We start from the raw sequence: 24,406 nt of genomic DNA, 5'->3' as shown, positions 1-24,406 counted from the left end.
TCAGGGAGACGACATCCAGGCAGGGGAGGAACAAGTGTGAGCAGACAGTGACAGGCTCCTGCCCTCCAGGCTGGTCACCTCTGCAGGAGCCCGTCCGACATGACCAACATTGCCAAGGGCTCAGCCGAGCAAGGCGCAGGATTGCAGACTCCACCACTCTGGCTGCTCTCTGCCTGCTGGTCACACGGGACTCCGTCTCCCTCCCAGACATCCTTGCCTGTGGGCTGGGCTCTTTGCACCCCACTCGCATTCTTAGTGCTGGAGCAGCCCATGGGCCCGGGTACAAGTTCTCCAGGTGTGAGTGAGACAAGAGCCTTCGTCTTCCGCTGTCTGCTGTGACTCCGGCACCAGCCAGCCAGAGACACGAGGTGCCTTCCTCCAGATCCCCTTCCCCCAGTGCACACACACCCGCGGCAACTGGCAGTGCTGCACTGCAGGCCTCACCCCCCGTGGGATGCCCTGGGTGGATGTAGGCAGTGCCGCAGGTGTGGGTGCTTTGCTTTTCTGCTCTCCCTGGGGTTTGCGTCCGGGATTTGGTGACCCTCGATGAAGGGGTAGTGCCGGAGAGCCAGTGCGGGCTCTAGGGGGAGAAGCAGCCTCAGCCCCGCACTCTCGGGGGCTGGCATCCCGGCAGGGCTTCATGCCGTGAGCCCGCCTGCCCCTCTCAAGCTCGTGCCCTTCTCCTCTCGCCAGGATCCGTTGGCACCCAGTCTCCTGCACCACGGCAGTTAGTAGGAAGGCATCGCTGGACACCACTGTAGGCCAAGGGCAGTGTGTTGGGCCAGAGGTTAAGTCCTTGCTTCTGGTGTGTGGGGGCTCCCCAGGGAGACATCCCCAAGCAAGGTGGGAACTGCCTGGCCCAGTGAGGGGTGGGGAAGGTGTGGCACCGGTTGGCGGAGGGGAGGCAGTGTTCAGGGGGCAGCTCCGAGAGAGGACAGAGCCGAAGTGGAAAGCAGGGAAGGGGGGGACAGTGGCTAAACTGTTCTGAAGTGGGGGTTTGGACTTTGCCTCGTGAGCACTGGAAGCCACTGAAGGTCTTTGACTGTGCCCAGTGTCTTAGGGCTTGGAGGGAGATTAGCCCGGCGGGGATGTGCCCAATAGAGCCGAGTGGAGGCGGGTCCTGTTGGTAAGGAAGGAAGGGTGATGCTGGAAACACTGCATCATCAAAGTCACGGCAGGGCTCAGCGGCCCCCCACCACGGGGGGTCAGGAGGCAGTGGGGGGCGGCGGGGGAAGAGCCAAGCCCTCAGTGGGCAGTTCCAAGGGGAAGGTGGCGTGGAGATCCCCTCCACATGGAGTCAGAGCCCGGGGGAAAGAGGTTAGACTGAGCCTCAGGTCACACCACCGCCTCCTCCTTGCGTGGCCTGTGGACTTTGGGCTGAGGTGAGACGGCCGTGGAGCTGGCTCCCTGCAGTGATGGGGAGAGGTGGTCACTTCTGCACAGCCTGTCACCATGCCAGGCACACGTGTTCTGCATCAGGCACCGCAGCAGGCCAAGGGGTCCAGGCCTGGCTGGGAGCTGCAGTAGTGTGGTGGGGTGGTGGACGCGGCCCCTGAGCCTCTCCCCTCTGTCTCCCTCTACAGTGATGGGTCGTTCCCCTATGACTCTGTCCCTTGGCAGCAGAACACCAACCAGCCTCCCGGCTCCCTCTCCGTGGTCACCACGGTTTGGGGAGTGACCAACACATCCCAGAGCCAGGTAAGAGCCTATCCTGCCCCAGCCACAGCTCCTTCTTGACAGGAGTGTCCCTTGACCCCTGAGGCCCTCGGGTCACCCGGCTGGGAAGGCCGGCTTCCAGGTCACACTCAGCCGTAGACTTGTCTCCACTCCAGAAAGGGTCCACACCCACCTCAGGAGGGCAGCACTGAGCCTCTGTCCCCTGTCCCCATCCTAGGGCCTTTCTTGGGGAATGGCATTCATTGGACAGTCCGCAAGGGCTTCTTCCCTGGTTCATGTGGACTGTGGTTGGAAAAACAGGAAAACTTCCTGTGTGTTATTGGCCTCGGGGCTCCAAAGTCTGAGTCTTTGACCCTGCATGGCCTGGGTTAGACTTCAGCAAAATGTCGTGCCTTAATCCTGTGACAGACCCCCAGCCAGCCACCTGGTCAAGCCTGCCTCCCTCCCATTCCTCCCTCTTTCCTCCAGTCTTCCTTTGCCCTCACCGAGGGTCTCCCACCAGCCCAGCCTCTGCCAGCCTCAGCGGTGGCCACACAGGGGCTCAGGGCTGGTTGCTGCCCTGGAGGGAACTGTTGGGCTTACTCGAAGTCTCAGGCCCCAGAGCCTCTTGGCCGGGACACTGCTGCCCTCCAGAGCGGCAAGTTGGGCTTCTTTTGGCCCTCACAGAGCAGAAGCCCAGGGCCTCCGGCGGCCGGACCCTCTGGCACCCAGGCCCCTTTGTGGGCTGGGAGGCTGAGTAGCCCAGTGCTTTCCCACCTGCCACCGCACACAGGAGCAGCCTCACGTCCCTTCGCTGCAGCTACCCAGGCCCCGGGGGCACTTGAGCTGGCTTTGGGAACCTGGGTCCTGTGCCCTCACCTCCCTCCGTCACAAGGAAGGTTCTCGTGCCCATCCCTGCCTGCTTCCCAGGCCTGCCCCTTCCAGTCACCCGCACTATGGACTGGCTAATGCCACCCTCATTCTCCTCTCCTTGTCCCCTTGGATACCAGCTTGGGTGACAGCTACTTTCTCTGCCCGCAGGTTCTCGGGAACCCTATGGCCAATGCCAACAACCCCATGAATCCAGGCGGCAACCCCATGGCGTCGGGCATGACCACCAGCAACCCCGGCCTCAACTCCCCGCAGTTCGCCGGGCAGCAGCAGCAGTTCTCGGCCAAGGCCGGCCCCGCCCAGCCCTACATCCAGCAGAGCATGTACGGCCGGCCCAACTACCCCGGCAGCGGGGGCTTCGGGGCCAGGTGAGTGGGACCGGCCCGGGCAGCAGCCTTCAGCCCTGCCCTTCTCCCTCCATCCAGGAGTGGGTCCCATTTAAATCCCAGCTCCCGTGCTTCATGGCCTGAGAACCGTGGGCGAGCCCTGTCACCTGTTTTGTCCTCGGTTGTCCCATGCGTCGAAGGCGCACAGTCATCCCCAGCTCTTGGGGCTGGCCTGCAGGTGCCGCAGCAGCTGGGCCTGTTCTGACAGCTGTCAGGCCCATAGGCGTAGAAGGATGATGTTCTCATCTCCCCAAATGACCCTTCTCTGCCTCGCGTCTTTAATAAATTGGAAGACGTTGAGAGCTGGATGAGGGTAAGAGCAGCCGTAGGTGGGTCCAGTTGTCTAGAGACAGTTAAGCAGGCCGGGGAAATCACTCTGCCTTGCTGATCCGCTGGGGCAGAACTGTGCAGAGACAGGAGTCCCTGGGCTCAGGAGGCAGGAGGGGAGGGGCGGGTAATCCCAGGAAGGAGCTTTGGGAGGTGACCTGAGGCGGGACTGACGCAGACAGGCAGAGGCGCCTGCCCTCCTCTTGCCGGCAGCCCTGTCCTAAACCCCCACTTTGGCCGTGCCCCGTGCCAGCTCCTGGGACTGACCACAGCGGGTTTCTGGCCTGGAGTTGGCAGAGCAGACAGCCTGGTGGTTAAACACAGGTGTCAGACACACCTGGAGCTGCACCCGCAGCTGCACCGTCACTGCTAGAGGGCCTTGGGCAGGCGGCCGAGGCTCGGTGTCCTCCGGAGGATGGGCTCACCGGGGCCCAAGAGCACGCAGTGAGGGGCAGTACCTCCCAGCACACAGTGAGGGCTCCGGGAGCACAGCGGCTTGGCAGTCACCAAGTGGCCCAAATGGCTGCCACCTCCAGCAGGCCATGTCCCCTCTGGGCATAGCCCCATCTTCTCCCTCCCAGCCCAAGCCTTGTCATGGGTTGATCTGCAGATACGGGCAGTGTCTAACTCTTCCGCTCTTCTCTCCCTGCAGTTACCCTGGGGGTCCTAATGCCCCTGCGGGCATGGGTATCCCTCCGCACACCCGGCCGCCTGCTGACTTCACTCAGCCAGCGGCCGCCGCCGCAGCAGCAGCAGTGGCAGCAGCAGCAGCCACGGCCACAGCCACCGCCACGGCCACCGTGGCAGCCTTGCAGGAGACGCAGAACAAGGATATAAACCAGTATGGACCGGTAAGGGTCCCCACTAGTCCTGGTCCAGCACAGCTGAGCTAGGCAGGCAGCCCCAGGAAATCAGAGCTGGGGGTGCTGGCGGAGCTGGTGCTGGCGGGGTGCATTTGGGTTTTCTTGGAAACACGTGGAGGGGTGTGTGTTAGAATATGGCTGTGTCAGTGTGGTTGGCTGTGGCAGGTGGTATTTGAGCACTCGTTTGTTCTGCATGGGTTGGTGGCTCGTGTGTGACTGCATATCGGGAAGGGGGTCCCACATTGCTCTCTGGCCCCCTACTCACCCAGGAGTGGGATGGGTGTCTCAAAATTGCCTTGTGGCCAGTCTGTCTTCTGGGTGGCCTCTGAGGCCAGTGCCCTCCTCATCACCCAATCTGTGCGTTCTGCCCGGGCCCCGGTGCTGCTCCTCTGACCTCCAGAAGGATTGGGTGGGGGCGAGAGGGGAGCCCCCATAGGGCTGCAGGACAGGGGCGTGGGGCTGGGGACTGCAGGGCAGTGGGCAGAAGTAGAAGCTGGGCTGAGTCCGACTTTGTGGATGGAGGGTGTGTCTCCACTGGCCAGGACCAAGGGCGGGGCGGGGGCTTCCAGAAAAGGGGCTTCAGCCTCACTCGGGCTCCTGCCTCCATCCTCATCCACCTTCACCCTCCCATGCCCCTCCCCGCCCCTGCACCCTCTTCCCTGTGCCCTGCCTGCCTCCCCGGAAATGCTGCTTGTGCACTGGAGTGACCCCACCCCCTACCCAGCCCGTGACACCCCCAGCTGCATCTTTCCTGTGCGGCCTGCAGAGGGCAGCAGGGAGCCCTGGAGGACAGTGCTCCCTTGGGCCCTGGTGGGGCACCTGCCACAGCCGCCCAGGAAAGCGCCCCTCCCCCAGCCCCCACCTCCCCACCACGCCCTCCCTGCACTTTCAATGCATGTGGCATTTTATTCTTTTTTTTTTTTTTCTTCTTCTCCCGTTGAAGGTCTGTTCCTCTTTCCAGATGGGTCCCACCCAGGCGTATAACAGCCAATTCATGAACCAGCCCGGGCCGCGGGGGCCTGCCTCCATGGCGGGCAGCATGAACCCCGCGAGCATGGCGGCTGGGATGACGCCCTCGGGGATGAGCGGCCCTCCCATGGGCATGAACCAGCCCCGGCCGCCCGGCATCAGCCCCTTTGGCACGCATGGGCAGCGGATGCCCCAGCAGACGTACCCGGGCCCCCGGCCCCAGTCCCTCCCCATTCAGAGCATAAAGAGGCCATACCCGGGAGAGGTGAGTGGGGCAGCGGGCGGGTGGGAGGCCTGGGCTTGGACACACGGGGCTGTGGGCAGTGCCTTGGAAGGGGTGGGCTTGACCTCAGAACACCTGGACCAAGAGGCAGAACCTTAGGAGTCAGGTGCTCCTGGGTTCGAGACCTGGTTCTACCACTTTCCAACTGGAAGACCTTGAGCAAGTCATGCCACCTCCCCTAGTCTTAATTTTTTCATTTATAAATGGCGTGGCACCTCTTCAGGCTGCTTGGGGACCTGAGCGAGGGGATGTCTGTGACGTGCTTCACCCTGGACTGGCTTGTGCAGCCACTCGGCAAGCAGCAGCTGCTCCAGCTGTTCCCCTGCCCTGGCTCAGACAGTAATGGGGTGACTGTGGGTTTAGTTCCTCCCACCCGCGCGAGGACTTCCCCACCCTCCCTCCAAGAGTGAGAGCGGAGACAAACCCTTGCAGAGCACAGCGGCGGTGCGTGTCGGGGACGATCGGCAGGCAGGCAGTGTGCTTCTGAGGGCTTGTCTCCATCCAAGGTCAGTCGCTCTGTCGGGAGGAGCACTGCGTCTGGCTCAGCCACGGCGTTGGGGAAGATTTAGGGAAGTCAAACCCACACCTCCTGCCCTCCGGGAACTGAGACCTTAGCAGGAAAGAAAAGGTTTGTGTGGAGACCCACAAAGGAATGATGCACGCAGGTTGTGTGGGACTCAGCGTGGCTCAGAGAACACGGGTGCCCGGGAGGGCATGTCACAGGGCCTCCAGGGAACACTTGGAAACAAGGTGGCACAACTGCCCCCCTGGGCACCCAGGTGAGGAGTTAGTTCACCTGCAGAAGACACAGGGCCCCAGCATCCTGAGCCGGCAGACACCCCTTGCGGAGCCTGCCCTGACTGCCCGGCACCCCCCTGAGCACGGCGCCCAGGTCTCTGCTCGCACGCCCACTCTCGGGAAGGTTTCCTCCTCCCGTCTGGTCTCAGGACTGTGGTGTTCAGCTTGGGCTTACAGTGGGGTTCGATCCCAAAGACTCTAAGTTCCTAAAAGATTTGTGCAATTCCCATCAGCATCCACCCTAACACGGGCTGGGTGGTTTGGCAACGGGCAGAGGTGTCCCAAGTCCGAGAGGGGAGAGAGAGGTCGGGGTCCAGGAGGCTGGGTCAAGGCCTGACCCTCTGCCTGGTCAGCAACAGTTCAGGGAGGGGCCAGAGAAGGACCATTGGCTCCCAGGCCCTGCCTGTCCTCAGGGGACCTCGAGCTCCTGGCCTCACTCCCAGGGCACAGCCCCCACACAATTTCTGGGCCTCTTCTCAGCCTCCTCTGTGCTCAAGCTCCCAGCGTCCCCACTGGCTGGGCTAGGGCTGCGTCTGTGAGCCCAGCCTCAGGGCTGCCAGACCAGGGGAGGCGGTGTGCAGGGGGCTGCGGCGGAATCCCTGGTCATTAGCGCCACTCTGCACCTGCACCAATGCACGAGAGAGCGTGCCAGAGACTCTCGGTGTCTTCACTGCATTAGTCATCTCTTTGTAGAATGCTGCTGCCACCCAGCTGCAAAATCACTGGCACTGGGCTGTGACACGGGGTAGTCACAGCCCGTGAGGCCCGACCCTGAATGGAAAGACTGGTCTTCCGCTCGCCGGGGCCCTTACACTGTGTTGGAATTGTTGAAACCTTAGGGCAGGAGCTGGAGTTGGGTCACTGGCCCCATAGAGGATTCAGCTCTCAGCCTGGTGGGTGGGCAGGCACCAGCCATTTACACACCTCCCATGATGGGAGCCTCAGTGTCGCGCAGAGCCGCCACCATGTCGCAACAGCATGAGCTATAGAGAGTTCTTCCACGCTGACACGCTTTGATGTTTACCCAAGGGCCTTCGTTTGTTGAGCAAGTATTGATTGAGGGCACTTTGCCAGGCATGGGGACACAGCGATTAACGGGACCTCTGCGCCTAGAGGGCAAGAGAGACACTCAGGGAGTTTCAACAGACAGGGAAGAAGAAACCACTGATGCGCAGGATGTCATGTGGCCCTGAGGGTCACCTGATTTTTCAGACAGGGAATGGTGGTTGGAGGGTGGCACCGTCTCTTCTCTCTAAATTGCTCCTCCTGAGAGAAGTTGTCTTGTCCCTGCACCAACCTGGTGCTCTCGGCCCCTGCACAGACGGCAGGTTGTTGATGGCCTGAAACGGAACACTAGGTGTGTGTTCTGCTCTGTGTGGGGCGCGGGAAGAACGCCATCCATGTTCAGCCTCAGCATGCAGGGGCACAGGGGTCACCTTTCTGGAAGCATAGCCTGTCGGCTGTGTTCCCGCAGCACGTTAGGCACACACTGGGTAACACAGCCCTGAACCGAGCACTAGCAGAGATACAGAGGGGCTTAGAATTAAGCCTGGGTCAGACGCTATGAAAGTGTCCCTGGAGCTCAGAGCGCATGTGCTCCAGGAAGAACAGCTTTCTGGGGAGGTGGCCCATGAGCCGGACAGGCGGCATGCCCTGTCCCTGCATATCAGGGCAAGAAGGGGCCTCAGGCATCATTTCCTCTGGCTGCTCCCCCTTTACAGATGGGGAGGGTGGCTTGTGGGTGGACAGTAGCCCAGGCCAAGCAGAGGAGGTGGGTGCAGTCCTGGTGTTCAGGTGAGTGTCTCGGCTACGAGACATTGGTGACCTTTCCCCTGTCCTTTCTCTGCCACCACAGCCCAACTATGGAAACCAGCAATATGGACCAAACAGCCAGTTCCCCACCCAGCCAGGCCAGTACCCCACCCCCAACCCCCCGAGGCCGCTCACCTCTCCCAACTACCCGGGGCAAAGGATGCCAAGCCAGCCCAGCACGGGGCAGTACCCGCCCCCCACGGTCAACATGGGGCAGTATTACAAGGTGAGTCCCACCACCGGGCACCCGCGCCACCCCAAGCCTCACCCCTTCCCTCCCTACACCTCACATTGCTAACCCCCCTGAAGACACCGAGGGGTAGGTGGAGGTTTCTGGATGCCCCCATGTGCTCAGAGCTGAGTTGCATGGCCAGAAAGTCAGACTGGCTTTTCTTGGTCACTATTCTCACGGGGCTTGGATGATGGGTTTCTTTCTCCTCTTCTTATTTGTGGCATTCGCAAGGTGATAAAGAAAATTCATTTTTTTTTGAAACAAAAATCACACACCCTGGATACATTAACATTGCATTCGAAACTTTGTCTCCCTACATGCGGCTGGGTGCCAGCACGTCGTAAGGTTGTTACTACAGCTGTGGTTTTGCATCTGTTACTTAACATGAAATCACAAACATGTTATTTATTGCTACAGAGTCTATAGTTTTCACTTTTAATGGCTGCCTAATGTTCCACCAAAATAACCGTATCATATTTCATTATTGCCTCTCCGTTAGACATCTGGGTTGCTTCTGATTTTTCACTTCTTTAGTAACATTGTGATGAATATCTTCAAGAATATAGCCTTGTTCTTCTTCAGAATTATTATAAAATACATTCTCAGGAGTGAAGAAGACGCTTCGCTATTTTACATTTATTTGCCAAAGAACCATGCTAACTTACATGACCATCCTCCGTATGGGTTTGCCATTTTTGCTCCAACTTCAGCATACTAGGTATTGCTGTTTTTGTAAACTCTGTTGCTAAGTTCATGGCTGTGGACAGAGAGAGGCAAAACGCTGTCCCCGAGGGGAGGCCTGGCCTGCCCCCTCATTCCCCTGCACTGCATGGTGTCTGCCGCAGGCCCTGTGCTCCTGGCCAGCGTAACACCAGGAGGGAGAGTGGGCCCCTGATAGCTTTCCTGCCTCCCACTATAGCATCGTCTGTCTTGTTTTCACAGCCAGAACAGTTTAATGGACAAAATAACACCTTCTCGGGAAGCAGCTACAGTAACTACAGCCAAGGGAATGTCAATAGGGTATGTTCCATTTTAATTTTGAAAATTCTCAGCCACAGGCAATTGTGTCTAAGGGTTTTTACTGTTCCTGCCCTGACCTCTCTGGACGTTAGGAGGGGTCCACGGGTTGGGGAATACTTCCTGGTCATCTGTTCAGGGGCACAGAGATGCCTAGGACTGAGACTCCACAGCTCCGGGTGGGTAAAGCGGGGACAAGTGTGGTCCGTGCCAGTCCTGAAAGAAAACAAGGCGAGGACCAAGGGAGAGGGAGGAGCGCCTGGGGAATCTGGGCCTGGGATTCTGCAGGCCCGACTCCATCTGGGGGCCCTGGAGGGGTGGGTGGGCGTGCAGGGTGTGGCCTAGAGTCCTGACGTGGGGACGCCTGCCAGCAGACAGCAGACCTCCTCTCCCAGGGTTCTGTAAGACAAGTCCCTCACCTGAGCCTCAGTGTCCGCATTGGTCACGTGGGTGGGGGGGTCTGTGTCCACCTAGCACTGGAGGAGCTCAGTAGGTGTGAGACCAGATGAAGGGTAGGGAGGGTTTCCCTGGGGGAGGCTCTCCTCCCTCGGCAGGAGGGGCGTGGCCCTGGGACCCTGGGGTGAACGAGGTGTGTGTCCACAACCACGACCCCTTCTGTCCCCGTGTCCCCATAACCTTTGTGTGGTTTCTCTCTCCCTCCAGCCTCCCAGGCCGGTTCCTGTGGCAAATTATCCCCACTCACCTGTTCCAGGGAACCCCACGCCCCCCATGACCCCCGGGAGCAGCATCCCTCCCTATTTGTCCCCCAGCCAAGACGTCAAACCACCCTTCCCACCTGACATCAAGCCAAATATGAGTGCTCTGCCACCACCCCCAGGTGAGGGCCCCACTTCCGCCCCCACCTTGTCAGGCAGCTCCACCTGGGGGCCCTCCAGTTGGGGGCGCTTGCAGAAAGGGCAGAGGGCTTGAGAGCAGGTAGGCCCCACCCAGAGGGATGTTTGAGGTGGCGGCTGGGCCGCCCTCTGCTATGGGAGGAACAGGTTGGGCTTCTGGAGCAGGGAGGCAGGTGGGAGCAGAGGGGATGTATGGCTGGGGTGGGCCAGGTGGCCGGGATAAAGACGTGGCTCGCTGGTATGTGTTGGGTACTTCCCAGCCTCTCTGCCCCCATCTACACGCGCTGCCTCCTCTGGGTGTTCAGCCCCGGGTGAGCGAGTCCCACCCATGGCCCTGGAGTCCTGTGCGCCTGTGTGCCGGGGGGCTTGTGGCTCACCTGCCTCCTGTCCCACCCTAGCCAACCACAACGACGAGCTGCGGCTCACGTTCCCCGTGCGGGATGGCGTGGTGCTGGAGCCCTTCCGCCTGGAGCACAACCTGGCTGTCAGCAACCACGTGTTTCACCTGCGTCCCACGGTCCACCAGACGCTGATGTGGAGGTGCGTGTCAGGGGCCCCTGGGATGACCGGCTTCTTTCTATCACCTTCGCCTGTTCCACATCATTGACCGGGCCCACCCCTGTGCGAGGCCCTGGGGATGTCACGGGGAGTCCGTAGGCATGTGGGGTGGACAGCCGAGGCATCTTGGCCCATGGGCAGGGGGCAGCTGTCACTGACCCCAGAGGGAAAGCTGGCCAGGTCAGACCTAAAGGCTGAGAAGAAGGGTGTCCCAGCTGAGGCCCCGAGTTGGCAGGAGGGAACAGCAGTCAAGCATTTGAGTGTGACTCACATGGCAGGAGCCGGGAACGTAGAGTGGAGAGTCCGGCGAGGGTGGCAGGCCTGCGCCAGGCTGCACAGGGCTGGGCACCGGGCTGGCTACTGCTAGACACGTGGGCACATGCGGGGGCGCAGGGCCTGGAGGTGCCCTGCTGGGCCAGGCCTGTGCTCAGGGCCTCCACATGTGACCTGCTTGCATCTTGGGAGTGCACAATGCCTTCCTTTTTGACAGATGAGGAAACTGAGGCCAGAGAAGTGGATTAGTTTGTGTGAGTTCGCAAAGCTGAGACTTGAGCCCAGGTCTCCTGGATGCCAGAACCAACCCATGGGTTTCTCCACCTCTGGGTCCTTTGTCCTCAGGCAAGGCTCACAGTGTGTCACTGTGCCTGAGACTAGGGCCCCCTCGCTGCCCAGTGAGCATCTGGAGGGCAAGAGATGCTTCTCTGCACTGGGCACGTACACACACACCCCTTGCCATCATCTCAGCCACACTGCAGAGACGGCAGTGAGGCAGCCAGAGAGAGAGCTGGCATGGGCACTTAGGACACAGAGCCCGGCCACTCGGGCCGGAGAGGGCAGTCTTCCGGCACAGGACAGCCCGCTGTGCAGCCTGCCTGGGCTGGGCCCCTGCTCACCCACACTCCCTACCTGGGAGTGGCCCTGCCTGGGAGGCCCCTGCTCCCTGCTTGGTTGTCACGCCTACGTGCTCACTGCTGGTTCCTGCCACTCCTTCAGCGCTGTGTCCTCGGGGACCACCTTGGGGGTGGGCTAAACCAGAAATGGCCCTGGCCCGGGAGGGCTGCTTCCAACAGTTCTGGAGACGGGCATAATCAGCCTCGCAGCCAGTCTGGTCAAATTGGTGTCTGTTCTTCCATCCCTCTGTCCTGGGGAAACTGGGGAGGTTGCAACCAGAGCGTGGGGTGTGGCAGGAGTGAAGGCCCAGGGGAGGCCTGGGGGCAGGTTGGGTGCCGGGTGGGTTCTGACCGGAGATGCGGAGGAAGGAATAGCTGGGGTGAGAGACCAGAACTCCGTGAGCCTGGGGGAGCCATTGTGCCGGGGATGGGGTCCTGGGGATCTCGGGCTGTGGTGCGTGTAGAGGTGTGCAGCCTGGCTCGGGGTCACAGAGGCCACAGACAGCCCCCAGCAGAGCTGCCCTGAGCCACCCGCCCTCCCTCACCCCAGGTCTGACCTGGAGCTGCAGTTCAAGTGCTACCACCACGAGGACCGGCAGATGAACACCAACTGGCCGGCCTCGGTGCAGGTCAGCGTCAACGCCACGCCCCTCACCATCGAGCGCGGTGACAACAAGACGTCCCACAAGCCCCTGCACCTCAAGCACGTGTGCCAGCCGGGCCGCAACACCATCCAGATCACCGTCACGGCCTGCTGCTGCGTGAGTGTGGCGGGCGGGCCTGGGGCTGTGGGGGCACAGGCAGCACGGACGCTCGACCCGCTGTGGTCCTCAGCCTTGTCCTTGGGTGTTGTCCCCCTCCCCGTAGCTGCCAAGTGATCGTCCAGAAACACAACTGCACAGGCTTGCAGTGCCCCGCTCACCACCCAGGGCCGTGGAATAAGCGTCACACTCGGTGCGCCTTCAGAGCCACCGTGCCCTGGCTTCAGACGTGGCCCTTTTCCCTTGTACACTCAGACCCCACCCGTTCTCTGCACACACCTCCACCTCACCCCTGTAGGGCCAGCTTCTCCCCTGCACCCCATCGGTGAAGTTCTGTGTGTCCCTCCAAGCTATGTTCTGCTCTAACCCCGTTCGCCAGAAATTGTCATATTCTCACCTTTTCCTCAGACCCAACTCTACCAAACCCACGGTCAGTTCCCTCCCTCCTTCCCCAAACCTATTGTGCCAAAGTCGTGTGCGTGTGTCCCTCCAACCCATGACATGTTGATCTGGGACCACCTCTCAGCCACCCTCGTGTACCCCAGAGATCAGAGCCCAGCACACAGGCTGGGCTCAAGGCACTTGCCTGGAAGTTAACTGCCCGCCCGCTCTGCTGACCTCCCTGGGGGACATGGAGAAGGAACCCCTCTGATCCTGTTCTTTTGAGCATGGGGCTCTGAGGCCACGCAGAGATAGGAGTCACAGGAACAGCGGTGCTGTGTGAGGCTGCACAGCTGTCAGGGGGCTGGTGTGGGGTGGCTGGGGTGTGCAATCCTGGAAGGCTTCCTGGAGGAGTGAAGACGAGGATGAGCCTCTGGCAGGAAGGGCCAAGGTCGCATGCTGGAAAGCAGTGGTAGGGGAGTCTAGACAGCAAGGCGGGCGGCCACCAGTCCTGTGCTGCGTGTCCCATAACCTCTTCCAGGGGGAGTGTCAGCATCAGTCCACCTTGCTGGCTAGAGTGGAGGCAGCTTTCCAAGAGTGGTGACCGCAGCCTGGGTGCCTGGGCTCGCAGTTCCCAGGATGTATCCTGGGCCCCTAAGTCTATTTCTGACAGGTCCTAGGTGGTGTCACTGTGGGATTGTGGGGTTCTTCGGGCCTGGGGGTGGCCTAGGGCTGCAGGGGCTGCAGGCGGGGTGGGGCGTGGGGACAGCGAGTGGGAACTGAGCGTCTGCTCCCTCTCCGCAGTCCCACCTCTTCGTGCTGCAGCTGGTGCACCGGCCCTCCGTCCGCTCCGTGCTGCAAGGCCTCCTCAAGAAGCGCCTCCTGCCCGCGGAGCACTGTATCACGAAAAGTAAGTCGGGGTTGGGACAGGGAGTGAGAGCCAGACCCCAGCCCCGCCCGAGTTTGGGGCTGAAAAATAGTCACTTTTTACCTGGTACTGACCTCTGGCTCCGTGCACGTCGCTACTGGGCTCTGGGTGTTCCTGAGCGCCAGTCCCCAGCTCAGACCCATGCCCTCCTCCTGGGGCTGTGGTGCTGATCAGATGAGCCAGGGGCTGCAAGGCCCAGCAGGAATTCTGGGACCCGGCCTGTACAGGGCAGCTGGCTGCCCAGCCTGGGAGACAGGACAGATGCACCTACAAAAACGGCACAGGACATGAGGAAGGTTGAAGCAAAACGCTATGGTTAGGACAGTCTAGGCAGGCTTCCTGGAGGTGGTGGCCTGGGCCAGGCCTTGAAGGATGGGAGGATTTGGAGAAGGATCTCCACCAGGCAGGAGGCACAGGGCAGGGGGTGGATGCCAGATTGGCCTCCCCACCTCAACAGCTTATCCTTGAACTCAGGAGGGACCTGGCTTAGAGTCCGCTTCTTTGGAGGAGACGCCCAGGGTGCTGACGCGGGGCCTCTGTGCGGGGAGGCGTGCAACTGCCCCTCTCTTAGCATCTGCTTCTTCACAGCGGCTCCTCAAGCTCTAAAATTCCACCTGGCAGTTGTCTGTGTCTGTTTCCACGCTTGCAGAATTCAGCGCAAAAGCGCCCGGGGGAGCTTGTCACTGACCCAGTAAAGCAGGAAAGTGCCAGGCTGGGTGTCCTCGAGCTTCGCAGAAAGTCCTGATAAAGGCAGGGCCCGTTCTGCAGAGATGGGGGACCTGCCACAGCCACCTCCTTGGGTGCTACATGTGTAGCACGGGGAGGCTGCCCTTCCAGAGTGCGGGGCGGCCCGGGGCACCCAGTGGTCTGACTGCTCCGCTTTGGACCTTCTCTATGGTGGGGCTGGGGAGAAGCAGGGCAGGCTTCAGCCGGGAGCGGGTGGGGAGCGGTGCAGACCTGCCCCCTCGAAGTTCTACTGCCCGGCCCTCCTCACCCGCCTGCGCCTCCCGCCCCGCAGTCAAGCGGAATTTCAGCAGTGTGGCTGCCTCGTCAGGCAACACGACCCTCAACGGGGAGGACGGCGTGGAGCAGACGGCCATCAAGGTGTCTCTGAAGTGCCCCATCACATTCCGGCGCATCCAGCTGCCTGCTCGAGGCCACGACTGCAAGCACGTCCAGGTGAGCGGCCCCGGGAAGCCCAGCTCCAGGGCGAGCCACCTGGACTCTGGCTGGATGGCCAGGGGTAGGCAGAGGGGACGACAGGGCCTGCCGAAACATTGTCCCGAAGGGCATCATGGCAGTTGGCAGCTGACTTCACTCACTCATTTCAGCCGTCGTTTATCCTTGGAGCATCTTCTCTGTGTGCTCAGGCTGGGCTGGGGGGCTGCGGAAGTAGGTGTGGACAGTCCCTGTGCTGGCAGAATGGCAGGTGCCAGCTGGAAGTCTCGCACATATGGCTGTGGCTATTACCGGGCCTGAGATCAGGGATTCCTCTGCCTGGGTCACAGCTGTGTTCAGGGCCTTGGCCCGAGCAGGCACCCAGTAAGTGGCTGTGGCGTGAGCGATCGTCCCAGTCTGAGCAGCCTGTGGCAGCCCTGTGCAAAGTGTGGGCAGCCCAGGCTGGGGGAGGCGTGAGGAGCTCTCCCTGCAAGACCTGGGTGTGGGCTGCAGAGGGGCCCAGGGCCGTCGCCCTCAGCGGGTCCTGAGGGCTTCGTGGTGGGACGGGAGCCTCCTCCCTCCAGAAGAAAGTTGTGGGTGTCATGGGTGGTCTGGTCACATTATTTGTCCGACACAGATGGATGAACTTGCCCAGATTTGCTCTCGGTCCCTGGGCTGAAGGGGTGGCCAGGTCCATGCTGCCCTGGCCTCAGTGGGAAGGGCTGTCATGCGGCAAAAGCAGTGGGGGTACGGGAAGGCTCGGAGGATGTAGGTGCAGGGTTGCTCGGGATGGGAGCGGTGTGAGGGATGCTGGGGCAGAGGTACTGGGGACTTGGTGGGGCAGGAAGGTGGCATGCCTTTCACTGCACCTAAGCCCCAGCCCTGGGTCTCTCCCACCACCTGTCACCCTCCCTGGTGGGGACATCTTCCTGGGAGACCCCGAGGCACAGCTACATGGTTTCTGACAGTTCTGGTCTCTCCTGTCTGCCTGTCTGTGGCCTCTGCAGTGCTTTGACCTGGAGTCGTACCTGCAGCTAAATTGCGAGCGAGGGACCTGGAGGTGTCCTGTGTGCAAGTGAGTGACACCCCCCTACACACAGCAAAGGGGCAGAGCTCCTTTGGCCTCCCTCTGGCCCTGTTCTTGGGGCTCCAGCCACCTCCACCTGCCCTAAAAGCAAAACAGAACCCAAACACAGCAGAGGGGCTCAAATTACAAGCTGTCACAGGGGCAGGATCTGGACCCAGCTGGGAGGGTGGGCTGTGCCCCTTCGTCATCGGGTCCAAGAGCAAAGGTCAAGCCCTCGCTCTCCTTTTCCAGTAAAACTGCTCTGCTTGAGGGCCTGGAGGTGGATCAGTACATGTGGGGCATCCTGAATGCCATCCAACAGTAAGTGGGGCCCTGGCCAGGGTGGCCAGGGGCGGGTGGGACAGGGTGCGAGAATGGGATTGGAGAAAGATGAGTCTGTGGACAGCCCTGACACAGCCCCCCGCCCCACCGGCAGACCACTGACCCACATCCCTCACCTCTCTGTCACTTGGCCTCAGGGGCCTCTGGAGCTGGGGCAAATGAACTTTGCAGATGGGACAAAACTCAGCCCAAGCAAGAAGCCGACAGTGCCCCTACAGCCGCTCCCCAGTTGGGAGGCCTGGAGGCCAGCCGCCCTGTGCCAGCCACTTGCTTTTTCCACTCTCCAACTCCCCATCTCCCAAACAGAGATGGGAGTGTCCCCACCAGGCTCTGTCTTGTGCACAGTGCGGGGAGAGTGGGAGCGGGGCGCCCTGGCAAGGATGCCTCCTTGTCTTTTTGTGTCCAAAGCATGGCACCCCAGAGCCTCAGCTCTGCCCCCGTTGCTCCCCGCAGCTCCGAGTTTGAAGAGGTCACCATTGACCCCACATGCAGCTGGCGGCCGGTGCCCATCAAGTCAGACCTACACATCAAGGATGACCCTGACGGCATCCCCTCCAAGCGCTTCAAGACCATGAGTCCCAGCCAGATGATCATGCCCAACGTCATGGAGATGATTGCGGCCCTGGGCCCTGGCCCATCCCCCTACCCGCTCCCGCCTCCACCCGGGGGTACCAACTCCAGCGACTACAGCAGCCAAGGTGGGTGATGCCGGACAGGGATAGGGGAGAAGGAGGGCAGCCCCGAGTCTCAGCAGGGGCACAGGATTTCTGTGCTGGTGGTGGCAGGCATGGCAGAGGGTGTGGTGGAAGAGGCAGAGGTGACACACCCCCCAAAAAAATTCCCAGATGACCGGACTTAAGATTGGCCCTTGCCCAGGGCTTCAGAGCCTGCTTTGCTGGTCGTACAGCTGCCACCACCTCCCCAGGCAGCTTGCGTTGGGGCTGCTGATAGAACACACCACCTGGAGTTCCTGTCTCCCCCCGGCCCCCTGTATTTTTCTGTACCATCCGTATCTGTAACTTTCCAGAAGGGACAAAACTCAGCCCTATCCCTGCAACCTTCCCACCCTCCCAGGGACAGAGTCCAGGCTCCTGGAGCCCTAGCCTTTGGCCACCAAGGTCACCGTCACTGGCTCTTAGGCTCCCTGCTGCCCAGACCAAGCTTCACCCCTTCTGACACTTGGTTCCTGGAACATACCTTACCCTCAGATACAGAAGGTGGCAGCTCCCACACCGGGATCCCTGATCTCAGGTCCCCAGTGCTCCTGGGTGAAGACAGGCCCAGAGAGGTTAGCCCACCTAGCCAGACCTCTACAGCGTGCTGAGGGGCCCAGCCCCCCTGCATTCCGATCTTCTGAGTCTCGCCACTGCCACATGGTGGTGGGCACAGTGCCCAGCGAGGCCAGACAGCTGGCTTCTGATGGTGTCACCTTGAGTCTGGCACAGCTTTCTTGTGGACTTCGCAGAACCTGACCACCTGCTGTGGCCATGGGGGGACCCACTCAGCAGATCTTGTTTCAGGTTCAGGCTTGGGCCTCCTTCTGTGTCCTCACCAGCCCCACAGGAGCCTGGCCCACCCCCTTCCTCCCACTCTGTCCCTCCTCCATAGCAACGAGAGCGGCACATGCCCTGGGATGGGATGCCAGAGCCCACGGAGCAAGGCCACATGGCTGCTCCCGTGTACACCCTGGAAGTGTAAGGTGTGGGAGCTGACTCAGCCTCTTGGGAGGAAAAGGACTTGGCTGATAGTTTTACACACTCCCTGTTCCCATGGGGTGACCACCTTCCCTCTGGGTGACCCCCTTTCCCATCTTGTTCCCTTCCCAGGCAACAACTACCAAGGCCATGGCAACTTTGACTTCCCCCACGGGAACCCCGGAGGGACATCCATGAATGACTTCATGCACGGGCCCCCCCAGCTCTCCCACCCCCCGGACATGCCCAACAACATGGCCGCCCTCGAGAAGCCCCTCAGTCACCCCATGCAGGAAACTGTGAGTACCTCCACCCCCCTGGCCCACTCCCTGCCCTGGGGGGCTGACAGGGGCAGAAGGCTCCCGGTGGGATGTAGATTCCCTGGTTCCCTCCTAGGCAAAGGGGAGGACCAAGAATTGGGTCAGGGGCTCAGAGGGGGGTAAGAGGCCTGACTGAAGCTGAGTTATGGCCCATCGGTGTCCTTGGATTTGGCTGTTTCTCCCAGGACTTCGGATTCTCTGCACACGGGGAGGCTTCAGGCTCCTTCCGGAACACACACTCTCACTCTACGTACACACGCACACATATGCGTGCACGGACCACCCTCTCTCTCTCTCCCCCCACCCCACGTAACACACTCTTACACTGACTTAACATGGTTCCACTTTTGTCCTGAACTCGAGCACCTGTGCCCCGAGAATCTGAATGTTCAAGGTGTTACCACCTCCTGCAAAAAGAAATGCCGGGAACTCTAATTATCCTCAGGGTATTCAGTTCTTGTCCTGTTTGGCATTTATTGACCCATAATTCCCGTGTTGCTGAGAAAGCTCCTTCTGTGCTGTCCGCAGGCCTTCCCTTCCGGTGGCCCCGGCGGCAGGGGTAGGAGGCCTCCTGTCCTCCGGAGTCCTCATCTAGTGAGTGCTGGATGAGCCCACTCAATTTAACAACCGTTTTCTGAGTCGTGCCCTGGGCCAGGCCTGGTGACAAGGTGTGAGCAAGACAGACAGGGGCCAAGTGCTAATGGAGCAAAACTTCTGGCAATGCCTGGGTGGAGGAAGAACAGTTGAGGTTTGGGGGAAACTGAGGCCCAAGGGCTTGTCTGAGGCCTCAGTCATCCTGGTTTCTCGCCTTAGCAGGAGGAGGGGCAGTTGCTGAGGACCTGGCGGGCAGGGCCTGGGCCACACCAGCCCAGGAGAGAGCCCAGGGGCCTCGCCAGTGCCTGGCAGCAGAGGTGGGTGGGCCCGTGCCGGAAGGCACCGCTCCAGGCCCCTCATCGTCCTTCACGTGGCCTGGGAGGAAGAAGGGACTTCTGCATTGTACTGTGTTCCACACGCCTCACACGGAACCGGCTTTGCCACTGGCCGCTGAGCCAGGCCAGAGCCACCCTTAATTCTTAGTGGGAGTGAAATTAACCAAAAGAATTCTGGGAGAAGGAAGAAGCACTGCGTGGCTCTCCCCGGGACCCCAAATCGGAAATAGCTGCTTTGTCGAGCTTTAGCCATGTTTTTGACAGTTACTGTCCGCCCTGCAGGGCTCTGACTTCTGGGGCTTCTGTCTTGGTCCCCTTTGTCCCCTCTGAGGGCATTCCATGCCCACGAGACACCCCAGTCACACCCCAACACACGCACTCCACATATCCGGAGCCTTCACAATTCCTAATGCCGGGAAGTGGCGGCAGGAATTCGGTAGACTTCCCCTTACCGAGCAGGCTTGCTCCTGCCTCCTGTGAGCCCTGCCACCTGCGCTCTGTGCAGAGGAACCCGAGCCTGTGAGTTGACCTCAGAGCCCCCAAGGTGCTCCTTAGAAGGTCCTGTCCTTCCTATCTCCAAGCTCTTACTAGAGGGCACCCGGACCTGGAATACAGCTGTGTGAGGTAGGCTGGGGCAGTCCCGGGTAAACTCCCGACACACCTGCCCAGCCAGAGGCAGCCACACCCCTGCCTGAGCACGCAGCTGGGAGAGACGCAGGCATGCAGGGACTGGCCGGAGTGTTCCAACCGGCTGCCAGTGCACCCAGAACTCTCCCGTGCACTCAGCAGGACCGAGGGAGACAGCCTTGTCAGAAGACCCAGGGACTGTCTGTCCTGAGCTGGGCTGCTCACAGACTCCCCCAGGATGGGCACTGCAGGGCGTCCACAGGCGTGGGGACCACAGTTGGCCTTTCACCGGCAGCTGTGGTGTCCCGTTTTTCCAGCCTCTTTCTCCTGTATATCCCACACTCGGGTTCCCAAGGAGCCAAAGCCCATGGTCGTGCAGTTACCCCAAGGTCTTAGGGCCTGCGCTGGAAGGACACTGTGCCTCCTGGGCCACATGGGGGGCCTGCACCCTGAGAAGAAGGGGCGCCCGCATCATGGACAGAGGCCGGCCTGTAGCAAGGCTCAGGGAGCAGTTCTAGGAGGAACAGGAAGAGGAGCTGGGGTCTGGGGAAGACCAGGGGTGGGATGGCTGCTGATTCCAAACTCACAAAGGAAGAATGTGTCACTGTTTTGTGTGGTCCCGGAGTTGGGGCAGGGGTGTGGGGGATTATCGGTAAAAGACCGGGGAACATCGGCGAGCAGCCTGCCTGTTCCAGCCAAGCACCTGGAGCTTCCGTGAGCCCCCTCACTGCAGAGTGTGAGTGGGGCTGGGGTCTGCTGGGATGCTCAGAGCGGGGACAGGGCTTGGGCTTGGCGTTTCATTCTGGAGGAAGGGCATGCTTGGGACAGCAAACGGACTAGCAGGGCAGTGTTGGAATCTCCCTCACCCCCCCCACCCACAGACAGCCCAGTCGCCAATGCACATGCATATAGAAGAGTGCCAACCCTCTAGGGTATCGGTTAGCACTGCCAGCCCCACCTCGGGAAGGTCTCCCGGCTTGGTGAACCGTTGCACAGACTTCCCTTTGTCCCTGGGGGCCTGGAGGTGCCTGCCTCCCTCAGCACCCCCGAGGGCTGGTGCTGACAGGGCGAGGCGGCCAGGTGGAAGGGCCTGGCAGTGCACAGGGCTGCCCATGGTCACCCAGGTGCCTGCCCTGCTCCGCTCCACTCCTCTGGCGGCAGCTGAGTCCCACACGGAGGCAGACCTTCGTGCCCAGCGTTGCCCCTCCCCGGGGCCCACGTGGGGGGTGCAGACCAGTCCTGCGCCGCACGCCTGCGCGATGCTGTCTGTCCGCGTCTGCTCTCCACTGCCCAGCCCGCGGGGCCCTGCACCATGCTGTGGCAGCACCTCCCGCCTCCCTGCTCCCAGAAACATGCCCATTTTGCTTCTCCATCCTGCCCTCCCTGTTGTTCGTTGTGGTGACGGTGTCCGGGCAGGGAGGCGAGGGCCGGGGTGGGGGGGGCCTGGGCCCGGCTCTCCGCCTGCCTCAAAGCCCTCCCCACTTCCCTCCGTCCCCATGCGGCCTGAGAGGTCCCCTTCCCCCCCCATAGCCTCCCTGATGGGTGGTTTTGGGGGCCACATTTTTTTGTTTCTCTGCCCAACAAAAGCATCCAGCTTTGGACAGGGGTGGCTTTGTTGTGGGGGTTGTTACTTCCCTGGTTTGTTGGTTTCATTTTCTTCAGGCATCTCGTCGCTGTACCTGGTCACCTCACCTTTCTTTTCTCCCGCTCTCTCCTCCTCCACAGATGCCACACGCTGGCAGTTCTGACCAGCCCCATCCCTCCATACAAGGTTTGCACGTACCACACCCCAGCAGCCAGTCAGGGCCTCCATTACATCACAGTGGGGCTCCTCCTCCTCCTCCTCCTTCCCAGCCTCCCCGGCAGCCGCCACAGGCCGCTCCCAGCAGCCATCCACACAGCGACCTGACCTTTAACCCCTCCTCAGCCTTAGAGGGTCAGGCCGGAGCGCAGGGAGCGTCCGACATGCCGGAGCCTTCGCTGGATGTAAGTCGGGGTCACCACTTGCCTTGGCCTGGGGCTAGGCCTGGCGCTGGGACCTGCCCAAGAGAAGGGGTGGGTGTTGAGGGCTCAAGGGGGGTGGGTGGGTGATGGGTGGGCCCGAGCCAGTCTCCCAGCTCCAGACCAGGAAGCCCCACGGTGGGGAAGTGTCACTGAGGGCCCCCGCCCCGCCAGCCCCTTCCTCTGCCCCGCCAGCCCTTGCCACTTCAGTCCCTGTGGCCACAGCTCTACACCCTAGTCGTGCCCCACCTCCCACCCAGGCCTCTGTAGGGTCCTCAGGGCAGCACAAGAGGGTCCCTGCCCTTCTCTCCCCGCCCCCTGTGTTCAGCTCGCTGTTTCTGTGTCCGCCACGTTCTCTAGCCATAGGCAGGGGAGGGGCTGGAGCTTGCTGGTGTTTGTCTGTCTCCGGTTTTCTTGTCCACGTGTCGTCCATGCCCTGCTTCTGCTTGCTCCATTGCTCACTTCAAGGGGCCCCCGTGTGGGTGACAGGGTAAGGGGCAGGAGGTTCAGCCTTGGGTCACGGTTGGGGACAGCAAGCCAGAGTGAGTGGCTGAGGTTCAGGGTCTCCCACCTTGCAGCCTGACCGGAAGGTGCGGGGGCACAGAACAGCTTGACAGGCCTGGCCAGGCGGGACTGAGCACCAGCCTCCTGACCCCGCACGGGAGCTGGGGCTGTGCTCGGCCCACACCCCGGTGCTGGACTCCTAGAGGAGCAGGCCACTCTTGTCCTTCACCAGCTGCCCCGATGGCATCAGACAGTTTTTGTGATGGTTAGGAGTCACTCACTGTGCAGCCATCTCAGGTCCTTGCTCCAGCTCTCCTCCCCAGACCAGGCCAGGGGAGATCTTTTAAATTCCTGGGGCTCCCCCATGTGACAGAAAAACTCCAAAGACATCTCTGTAGAGGCTAGAGACGGTCTACAGCCTCTGCCAGGGACTGCCGGGAAGGATGGCTGCCGGCCAGCCACAGGCTCCCCAAGGAGCCGAGAGCCCTCGCTCCAGAGGGCCAGGGGTGGGGGGCTGCGGGGACCACCCGGCCTGCCCACCAGCCTACCTCTTTGTGCTTACACGTGAGGCTGCATTATTTCTGCCGGGAGGCCCACGTGACCTGCAGCTCCTCACAGCAGGGTCGGAGAGGGGCAAAGGGACACTCTGGTCAAGAGGAAGCCCCTCTACCTGCCATGTGGCCTCCCCAGCTTGTGGGGCTCAAGTCTGTGCCTGGGGAAGGGTCAGCCCAGCCCAGGGCTCAGCAGGTGGGCTGCAGGCGCCCTCCCCTAGGCTTGGAATGAGCATGGCTCTGCCCAGATGAGGTGCAGTGGCCTGGGTGTGTTTGGGGACGGCCGGCAGGCCCGCTCTCCGTACCATTATCTTCCCCCGTGGCTGGGACCCAGCAGGCAGGTGGAGGGAAGCCACCAGGCCGGGGTGCCCGCATTGCTCACCCTGGGCCAGTCTCAGCCAACACCTCATCCAGACTTCATGCTTCTTCTTTTCCAGCTCCTTCCAGAACTCACAAATCCCGACGAGCTCCTCTCCTACCTGGACCCCCCCGACCTGCCAAGCAATAGTAACGATGACCTCCTGTCTCTCTTTGAGAACAACTGAAGGCCACCCCTCCGTCGGGGCCATCCCTCTACTCTGCCTCCTGCCCCGTGTCCCCACACTCTTCCCCACCGGGAGCCTGCGCCCTCAGACCGCCCCTCGCCCGGAGCCATAGGTGGGGGCGGGAGCCTCCCTGCTGCACCTCTGGGCACAGGGCGGGGAGGGCACGGGAAGGCTGGTGGGCCTGGAGCCTGTGCCCACCTGCACGCCCTGGGCTTGGGCCCACACCCAGCGCAGGCCCCGAAGACGTCGCTCCTGACGGGGACTGGCCCGGGAAGAGGGCGCGCCCTGATGGCGGCTTCCAGGCCCTCCATGCGTGTGGATTTCAGGCGACCTTCCAGTGCCCCCAAGGTTCTTCCATTTTCTAGACTGTAACCCTGCTTCCTGGCCCAGAGCCTCCTTCGAGTGACTGTGGGACCTGAGAGAAGTCCGCCCAGACCCAGGTGGGCCCCAAACCTTGGAGGAGCAGTGACAATTGGCAGTAGTGAGACCGGCCTGCCCACCACCACCCACCACAAAAAAGCACAAACCTCTGGGAAAGAGAACGTCTCTCAGGGGCCAAGGGTCATTGGCTTGACCCCTGACCTCTAAGCCAAGATACCCTGTAAACACGCTGTCAAAAAGCAGAGAAAAAGGACAAGATTCTGTGTTTGACAGAGGGTATGCCATTCCTGCTGGGGGCCTGGTGGAAAAGGGGCCGGGGCTTCCCAGAGCCAGGACGACGCCCCCAATGGTCCCGCCACCTTCAGGCCAGACCAGCCTAGGGGGCAGAGAGAGCACAGATGTGTGCCCAACCAAAATTATCATGCCCTCCGTTGGGGGTGGGGGGATGCCGCCAGCCGGAGTCAAGTAGGGGCAGCAACTCGTAACTTAGCTCCAAGCCACTCCCTGGTTTTAAACAGCAACAAAACTATGAAGTCATCTGGAGAAAAGGAACGTTGCACTTGGACAGCAAGCAAACCATTTCTCTCCGTGTGTTCTGTCTCCCCTCCTGCACCCACCCCACCTCTCCAAGACTGTTCCATGGGACACCCACTTCCCTCTGTGTCCTAGTTCTCTGTCCGCC

General features: G+C 61.2%; 1 protein-coding gene across 1 annotated transcript in view; it reads left to right on the top strand.

Annotated features, from left to right (window-relative positions):
• Positions 1 to 24,052, top strand: part of ZMIZ1 (zinc finger, MIZ-type containing 1) — a 182,575-nt gene extending 158,523 nt beyond the window's left edge. Inside the window, exons 8-24 of the mRNA XM_012663351.1 lie at positions 1,584 to 1,698; positions 2,698 to 2,915; positions 3,913 to 4,111; positions 5,085 to 5,357; positions 8,029 to 8,211; positions 9,160 to 9,237; positions 9,898 to 10,072; positions 10,487 to 10,628; positions 12,087 to 12,297; positions 13,483 to 13,588; positions 14,625 to 14,785; positions 15,772 to 15,839; positions 16,083 to 16,151; positions 16,626 to 16,870; positions 17,999 to 18,165; positions 21,468 to 21,728; positions 23,236 to 24,052. Coding sequence (XP_012518805.1) covers positions 1,584 to 1,698; positions 2,698 to 2,915; positions 3,913 to 4,111; positions 5,085 to 5,357; positions 8,029 to 8,211; positions 9,160 to 9,237; positions 9,898 to 10,072; positions 10,487 to 10,628; positions 12,087 to 12,297; positions 13,483 to 13,588; positions 14,625 to 14,785; positions 15,772 to 15,839; positions 16,083 to 16,151; positions 16,626 to 16,870; positions 17,999 to 18,165; positions 21,468 to 21,728; positions 23,236 to 23,343 — 2,779 coding nt within the window. The 3' untranslated portion in view covers positions 23,344 to 24,052. The remainder of the gene's footprint in view (positions 1 to 1,583; positions 1,699 to 2,697; positions 2,916 to 3,912; positions 4,112 to 5,084; positions 5,358 to 8,028; positions 8,212 to 9,159; positions 9,238 to 9,897; positions 10,073 to 10,486; positions 10,629 to 12,086; positions 12,298 to 13,482; positions 13,589 to 14,624; positions 14,786 to 15,771; positions 15,840 to 16,082; positions 16,152 to 16,625; positions 16,871 to 17,998; positions 18,166 to 21,467; positions 21,729 to 23,235) is intronic.
• The last annotated feature ends 354 nt before the right edge of the window (positions 24,053 to 24,406 follow it).

This window comes from Propithecus coquereli, unplaced genomic scaffold (genome assembly GCF_000956105.1).
Source record: "Propithecus coquereli isolate 6110/MARCELLA unplaced genomic scaffold, Pcoq_1.0 Scaffold80, whole genome shotgun sequence".
Lineage (NCBI taxonomy): Eukaryota > Metazoa > Chordata > Mammalia > Primates > Indriidae > Propithecus > Propithecus coquereli.
Note: the sequence above shows the minus strand (reverse complement) of the source record. Positions and strands in the feature narration are given on the sequence as shown.